The 8,597-nt window shown below is 37.3% G+C and overlaps 1 protein-coding gene across 1 annotated transcript; it reads right to left on the reverse strand.

The window, feature by feature from the left end:
* Positions 1–525: 525 nt before the first annotated feature.
* Positions 526–6,197, reverse strand: LOC113275863 (lysine-specific demethylase JMJ25-like). The gene is made up of 14 exons (XM_026525432.1): positions 5,863–6,197; positions 5,227–5,774; positions 5,003–5,145; positions 4,747–4,846; positions 4,495–4,627; positions 4,344–4,404; positions 3,236–3,923; positions 2,700–3,029; positions 1,855–2,385; positions 1,692–1,764; positions 1,240–1,325; positions 1,034–1,153; positions 885–955; positions 526–784 (listed from the first exon to the last, which is right to left on the reverse strand). The coding sequence occupies exons 2-14, from the start codon at positions 5,740–5,742 to the stop codon at positions 688–690; spliced, it is 2,949 nt and encodes a 982-aa protein (XP_026381217.1). The 5' UTR covers positions 5,743–5,774; positions 5,863–6,197; the 3' UTR covers positions 526–687.
* Positions 6,198–8,597: the final 2,400 nt, after the last annotated feature.

Below are 8,597 nucleotides of genomic sequence, written 5' to 3' on the forward strand. Positions count from 1 at the left end.
CACCTTGGGTTAAAACTTCTCTACCATCTCCAATTTTTTTTTTTTAAACTCTAAAATCTGGTTTTGTTTTGATTTTGAGTTAATATAAGTGAAGTTAATCATTAACATTAAATTTGATTATCATCACTAAACTAGGTTATCAATTATGAGGATTAATTTATCATTTTCAGTTTTTTGATAAAAGACACTTTGAATGATCATGTAATGACCCTTTTTGTCCTATTAAATGCCGCACCTCTAATAAACCATGCCGCCCCTATAACGGGTTACCTTTTTAATGCTCGTGGCGCCATGTTACGACGTACCTTAGGGAATTGCATTCGTTCATTTTGTTTGCCACATGCTATGCCATCACAGATTGTATCACACCAATTGGGCAGTTTAGGAAAAACAGCTCTGGAAGATGTTATGTACCATTCTAGACTAATCTACTACAAATGGTTGGGTATAACAGGCACAACGGATACCACGTTCAAGTGCAAGGAATTTTAGATTGGTCAAAACATATACCAAACGATATACAGCTTAAAATAAAAAATAACAGTGTGTATATATATGCACGAGATACATTAGTTGAATGTTAAAACTGTATCTTTTTACAGGTAGATTTACTTAGAAATGCAATTAAGAATTATACATTTCAGATCGATCAAAAAAAAAAAAAAAGAGTTCTCCATTTCTGAAAGTTCAAATACATGCAATCTGCTGCCTCCGTCTAATCATTTTCTCCAAATTCTCTGAGACCAATGCAGTTAAATTTGGATCTTCAAATCCAAGACCAGCCCTGAGAACACAGAAATACGATGAAACCGAGGTTTAATACGATGGATAGAACAAGAATTCTTATTTCAGTAGAAGCCAAAAAAAAATGGAGGTTTACATACTTGGGGTCAAGTGCCAATTTTTCGACTTCTCTAATGGCAGAACTAGCTGCATATAGTGACATCTTTCCCACCTGTGTATCAAAATAGATTAGCAAGGTTATGGATGAAATAGAAATTATGGCTTGGAGAAAAAAAAATTTGTAAAGAACCTCTAGCATCTGGAACTTCGCTCCATGGTCGTTCGGAAGATAGCGGATTTCTTCAGCCAATCTTATAGACTCCCCTAAGCTTTCAGGAGACAGAAAATCAAGGGCCAAATGGACTGAAGACTGAAAGATGTAAAGAATAAAAAATCAGAAAGACGGATGAAGAAACAATGAAACGACTTTGGAGGTGAAATCGATGTTCATCTTACCTGAAGATACCTCACTTGGAAAGGACATCCAGCAGGAACGAAGACGGCCTCTCCTAACCGTTGTTCAAATGTCCATGGCTCTATACCTATAAAAGAAAGAGAGCAAACAAAATTAGTACAGAACTAAATAGGGCATAAATTTAATGTACTACAGTTGTCCCATCCTTGAAACAAATGGCATGACAAAGACAAAATAGGCCTAATAGGATGTCCAAACTAATATCAGCAGATAACCGCTGGCCATCTCTTGCTTTCCAACCCCTGAGAGGCTAGGGTAGGAACCTAATGTAGTCCATCCAGATTAATTTATGTAAGAGACTCTCTAGATATGATGCAAATGTCCATACATACCTATTCATCGCACGTAGATACAGCAATAAAAACAATGTCTTACTAGCATTCATAACTTTACAAATTCACAAAGTATAATAGCTAATAGATTATGCTCTTACCAACTTCCTCCTTTAGTTTTCTTTTATGATCTCTGTTCAGGAATATAACTTGATCATAAAGTGGGTTCATGACCTGGAATCGGATAATAACGAATCAGTATAGAGTTAAAAGTGTAAAACAATAGTGCAGAACTTCTGCAGAAAGAACTAAAAAAAAACTTACCGAATCAGTTGGGAGATTAGTAGACTTCTTAAACTCCTTCTCATGGACTCTTAAATACTCAATCAGCTTTGGGACATCCTGGCGGCGGAAAACATCCCAAATGGCTCCAACAGGAGCATCTTCTGATGCTACATATTCAGCATCTTCCTTCCTCTCACCACCAGAAGTCGCTTCGATCCCGTTTACTACTTGATCCTCCATGATCTCATCTTTCCTTGTGGTTAACCCAGCACTATTCACTGCTTCTTCCTCCATGATCTCATCTTTAATTGTGGTTAACCCAGACGTATTTACTGCTTCATTCTCCATGATCTTATCTTTACTTGTGGTTAACCCAGCAATACCTTCATTTTGTTTAACAAGCTCATCGGGGGAGAAATCAGGTGATTTTCCCACCTCACCATAATTAGCTTGTACATCTCCATCTGATGTATTGGCCTCTGATTCTCTAAAAGTTTTCTGTAACTTTTCAATTTTAGTCCGCTGCCAACCTTTCAGTTTCACTTCCAAAGTATGCATCAACAAGTATACCTATGAAATTTCAGCAGACATAAAAAGATTAACCATTTTGTCAGCAAACAAAGGCTCCGTTAGTAGTTTCGCAGATTCATTTTAGTACACCATAGATGTGTGTTAGTATTATTATAAAAATCCAGAGATCAAAATCTATTCTACTTGTTGGAGTGGAGAAACTGAAGAATTCGCTGTTTTTTAATCAGACAGAAGTAGGAATCCCGCAATACAAAATAGTACCAGAAAGCTCAGGCTGAAGGTCAAATGTAGGATCAAGAACAAACTATAAATCAAAAACCCTGCGTTAGGATGAATGAAATCAAACAACATACCATGTCCCGCATATTGCCGTGGAGATTGGTCACCGAATCACCTCTACCAAGTTCTTCATATGACCCATAAGAAATGAATATTTTTGGTCCTACATCATTCTGTAATGAATAATGAGGTAGCTTTGCAGCAACATTTAAGAGACCCCACTTGGAATGGATATACTCGAGCAGTGGAAGTTTACTGATAAATTCAGGTCTCTGGCACAGCAAAAACTCCTCAGAAGCACTGGGAGATGGCCAATCCTTCAGTTTCAACATTTCAGGCCAACCATTTTCATGGATTCTACCCTCTGAATATCCTTTGATGAATTGACCAAGTTCAATATCAACCTGCCATCATGTGAAGTCACTATTAGCTTAAACAATTCCCAGATAAATAAAAGCAAGTGGGATGCCTGTCTGCTAGTTTCTTAATAATAAAGAGTGTCAATGGACTTTTCAGGTATACAAGCATAAAACAAAAATACAAGTAAAAATGTGAGCAGGAATAATAGAATTCAATTTTTCCTGAACTAGCAGTGCGCGCAGATCTGTACCTCAGAATAGTCTAAGCAATCTATGGCCTTCACGATTCTGTTTTCATCTTTCGCTTTCTCATCTGCATTCTCCCGAATTCCTCTCCATATAATCATTGGATCCCAACTTGAACTTGAGGTGCAATCACAGACCTCCTTCACAATAACAGGTTCACCCTTGACCCAATGTTTTTGAAAAGGGCCAATCCCTTCAAGCTTGATATCTTCAGATACTGGGCAATAAAGGTAATTATCGTCTGCCTCTTCTCTGTGTGCAAACTGGCACAGCTTAGAGTCATGTGATGGAAAAGGTTGCTGACTGTCATCATATTCCTTGCATCCACTAACCATTTCCTCAACATTTTTCACCAACTTTGCAACCCAATTCATCTTGAAGATACGTCTTAGGGCTAATGATGGGGAACCACAGCCACCAGACTCTTTTGGTGGGCATGGGATAGCACCGACGGTATTGGCTTTCCAACCAGGAAAACGTTCCGCAAACTTCTTTCTCATCTCCAAAGAAATTTGTTGCTCTACCACAACTGCTCCTTCCTGGGTTCTATCCGAAATCTGTGGTTCCGTTGATTCAACATTCACTGTAGTAAGAGACTCTTGCCGGAGATCCCGACAACATGTAAGGCATAGATCATACAAGCAGTTTGTACAGTGCCGGTGATAATCGATGATCGGCATCCTACAGCAATTGCTACACATACAACGGAGATTAATCGATATTCCCTAACATATGGAACATGGCCAAATTAGAGCCTTTTGAGTTATGTCAGAAATCCAACTGTGAAAATCTTGTAGGCAATAACTAACCTATACATATAATATTCGATTGATAGTTCATACTAAACTATGTATGCCTTGGCTCTACTTGACAGGTCATAACCGGCCATTGCCTAAGCCAAAGGGAGAGCATGCTTGGTCAAAAGACATAATGTTTCCTTTTCAGAGTAGGCTAGAAACCACTACAGGAGGGCACGATTTCGCTGATATCTTCTAGGCTGATTATACAAATTTTTGACCCACAAGATCCTGTAGTATCCAGTACCATCCAATGTTGGATTGTATATAGATCGACTGGTTTGTGTTAAAGTTAGTTAAAACATCAAGAACTTACCAGCACATCTGCTCATCTGCATTCACCTTTGCCCTGGGAATATCCACTTTAGTTCCTGGACCTGGAGATGAGAAAAAAACAGAACACGTCATGTAGGTATACTTCATATAATTTGGTAGCTTGTATGTATCAAATGAAAATTTTACTGTACCATGAACCTTGGCGTCCAACTCCAGTTCAAGACACTGGTCAGAGTGTATCTGCTTGATTACAGGAGAAATTGAAGATAAGAGGCAATAGAGATGTTGCAACTTATCTGGGCCACCTATCTCCTGTATCTTAACCTGCAAAACAAAAGGAGGATCAAAAGGTCATATGTGAACACTTGGTGAAGATGAATCCATTAACACCTTCTTTTAGGGCACATGAGCTCCCAATCTTACAAAAGAAATTTATTGTATACCTTCATCATATTATCTCCTCGTAAGCACACCCTGCAATTGCACGTTCCACGACATGCAGGACATGCCTTTTGAATTTCTTCCAACAGGATGTCAGGGTACCTATGAAGAGATTTAACATGCACAACATTAAATTAACAAAAAAAAGATGGAAATTTACACTTTCCATGAGCAATTTGGGTCTGCAACAAAACAATTACTTGCAAGCCATATTTAAACAACATGACCTCTCTTATCATTTACGAAATGCAACCTTACCATTTAGATGCGCATTCGTCACAGTAACCTCTCTTATCACATTTCGAACACCAAACAACTCTAGATGTATCATTCTTTCGGAACTGATGGCAAGTTAGTCTGCCCTCACCATAAGAAGAATCCGTGCTTCCATCAGAGTTTTCCTAAACAATAAGAGACATCAATTTTAAAAATGATGAAGTAAGATTTTAGAGGGAAAAAATACACTCAAACTAACAACTAACCGGCAAAGCATTAGCATCAAAGTTATTCAGAGTTTTGCTCCTTGATGATTCCACAGCAGAAGGGGTTGGTGAAGTATACATAGTGCTGCGATTCTCGTCAAACAGTCCAAGATCTCTTTGTAACTCATCATTCAACCTTATAGGATTATGGATAAGTGCAATCCTCAATGGAGATGATTCAGGAGAATACTGTGGTCTAGGGACCTTCTTGTTGTACATTACAGGAGAAGAGGAAAACTCTCCACCTTTTAAGCTCATCGGAGTGTCATCTTCATCATTTCTACTATCCATATAACCATCACTATCTAGATTTCTCTTGGCTTTCTTCATATTAGCTCGCAGCGCAGAATTTGCAGCTCTCTTCTTTGCTTGAATATAGTGCTTTTCACATACAGTCTTGTCCGGCATAGACAGTGCACTACATCTCCATTGCTTCCCATCTGATCTTTTACACCGCAAATCCTCTGGTATTCCGCCATTGTCCTCAAAATTACTAGAGGGTCGCGTATAATCCATGATTCCTTAATTCAGTTATCTTAAAGTGAGCCCTAATTTATCAAAACTGATAAGAACTTCAATAGGCAATGGAAATAACGACAAATTTCAGAAAAATATAAATTTGGATTGTAATAATACCTTACGTGAGGTTGTGGAAAACTAGGGTTTGGATAATATCCTCTTTTCCTTCTCTTTCAATGAGGTTTGAAGAAAGATATACACGAAATTTCTTGATCGTTGTCGTCGGTAATGGACTAATCAACAATGGGGATGTTTTCTATTCGCCCTAATTGTAATTGCTGAGGAAGTTTTTTCCTTCTTCTTCTTCTTTACCATTGGAATTACAGTCTGTTTAAATAAAGAACCTTCTATTTTGATTAATGGAGTTCGATTTGACTGAATTTACTCATGCGGGGAACTGAGCTTGATTCGACATGGCTGCTAATGGGTATCAGTTTATTAGGGAGAGTATCAAAATCCATATAAACCAAACAAATGTCCAACACCTAACTTTGGTATCCAATATTTGAAATATTAATGGTTGGTACCTAAACTTGTTAAGGACCGTCAAGTCAAACTGTTGACTTGACAAACTAATATTATTTTTAATAAAAAATTATTATTTTTAAAACCCGAAAACACCCATTGATCCGACGCTCCTAAATAAAAATCCAACATCAACATTTGCTTTTTTTACCGGCTTTCGACGATGCCAGACTAAATAAGAGATACAGTGGTTAAGGTTGACGAATAGAATTGGGGATTCAAGTATTTCTGTGCTCGATTTGTTTAATTAGTCTCAGGATTTTCATTTGGATGTATACATTATCCAAGTTCTACATGATTCAATTTGGTGATTAACCTCTTCTTCATCACTACAATAATTCTTCACTCCAACAATAGATTCTTATTAGAAATTCCCCGAGGGTAATTGTCCATTTTTATTTTTTTTCGAATTATGGTTCGTTGTTGGTGGTTGGTGGTTGGTGGTTTGAATGAAAAATTGGAGAAGAATCGTGCATGTGAAATGGTGGCGTTACTCATGTAATGAGTTTCTTCTTTTATGTTAATATTCTGGAGGTTGGCGATTTGTTTTAGCTATGAATGAAGTAGATTCATGATGCGGTACAGAGTTTCAATGGGATTAGAAGTTGGGTAGTGTTGGATTCGAGTTAGAAGTTCGTACAAGAAAAATTGGTTGGATTGTGAATGGGTTTCGTTGTGGAGATTTAAATCAAGTGGTGACCGGAAATATTAATTTACAAGCACCATTGCATGTTGATTTATTATGTGTGAATGGTTAAAATGAATGTAATTATTCTCGGGAAGGAAATCATAGGGAATAGATTAGAAATCATCAGAATGTTGCATCTCCTCACAACTAGAAATATGCACAACAAATGATTGAAAAAATGCTTGAACAACTTGTATTGTTCCACCAGGTTTGCAACGGGTTTGAGTTGGATTTGATACCGAGAGAAAGTTGATGTTGTTAACAGAGGAACATATGAGCTAATTCTGTTGTGGGCTGAAGGTAGTGGTGAATGGATTTGAGTCTGCAACGATTTGAGAAGGCATTGGTGGTGATGTTGGGGATGGTTTGAGCTGAGAATGACAAGGTTGCTATCTAATAGTTCTGATAGATGTTGTTGCCATGGCTGTGTGGGTATTTTGTGGGTATTTTGATGAGTGAATGACGAGAATTGTAAACTGACTAAAATATTGAGTTAGTAAAGGATTTGGGGCGGTGGTTCGAGACCGAGCAACATAAAAAGAGTGAGGAGAGCAACAGAACGAGAGTGAGGAAAAAGATGGTTATTGTAAAGGATAAAGTCGTCAAAATAAATTTTATAATTTAATGAAAATTAGAATAAATAAAAATAGTTTGGTCAAATAGAGAATTTAATGGTGGTTGACGGTCAACGTCTGGTCAAAGTACCAACCCTTAATATTTTAAATATTGGGTACCAAAGCTAGGTGTTGGACATTTGTTGGGTATCAAACATTAAATAACCCAACTAAAAAGTCCTCTGTCTCATATGGATTTTGCCATTTTGGTACCCACCTCAATAATCCGGCACCCAATTAACAATGTTGATTCGATAAATCCACCCTTCTTGTTTGGGTATAGAAGTTGTATAGTAAAATTCTAGTAAAAATTGGCATGTACAATAGTTAAGGACTAGTAAAATTCCGCTTATCTCTGGGTATGAATAAATTGATTCCCAAGTATTTTTCATCCAGTGGCATATCTTTCATATTCATGATTTATAGAATATTCTCTCTGGTAGCTAAACCCAATCTTTCGCTGAAATGAATGCTTGATTTTCTGAAATTTACCATTTGAACTGAAGCTTGGCAAAAGTCTTGGATTATATGAAGAAGATTAAGTAAATAAGAAATCTTACCAGAACTAAACAGTAAGCAATCATTTGTGAAGAATAAATGAGATGTTTTTGGACCTCCTTAAGCTGGTGTAAGAGGAATAATCTTTTTTTCCTGAATTGCCGAAGAAATGACTCTACTAAAGCTTTCCATACACAGAATGAATAAATATGGAGATAAATCATCACCTTGCCTCAGACCTCTTGTAGGATGAGTTGTTTCTATAGGAGATCCATTTAACAGAATCGATATTGTTGGAGTGGATATGCACTGATACACTAAGTCACACCATTTTGCACTGAAGCCAAGATTCTTTAGAACTTTTATAATGAAGCACCGCTCCATCCTATCAAATGCCTTTGCCATATTCAATTTGACTGCAACACTCCCATTGAAAGCTTTAGAATTCTTCATATAATGAACCACTTCATGAGCAATTATTGCGTTGTCTAAAATATTCCTTCCTGGTACATAAGCTTCCTTCCAAG

Source organism: Papaver somniferum, chromosome 4, assembly GCF_003573695.1.
Source record: "Papaver somniferum cultivar HN1 chromosome 4, ASM357369v1, whole genome shotgun sequence".
NCBI lineage: Eukaryota > Viridiplantae > Streptophyta > Magnoliopsida > Ranunculales > Papaveraceae > Papaver > Papaver somniferum.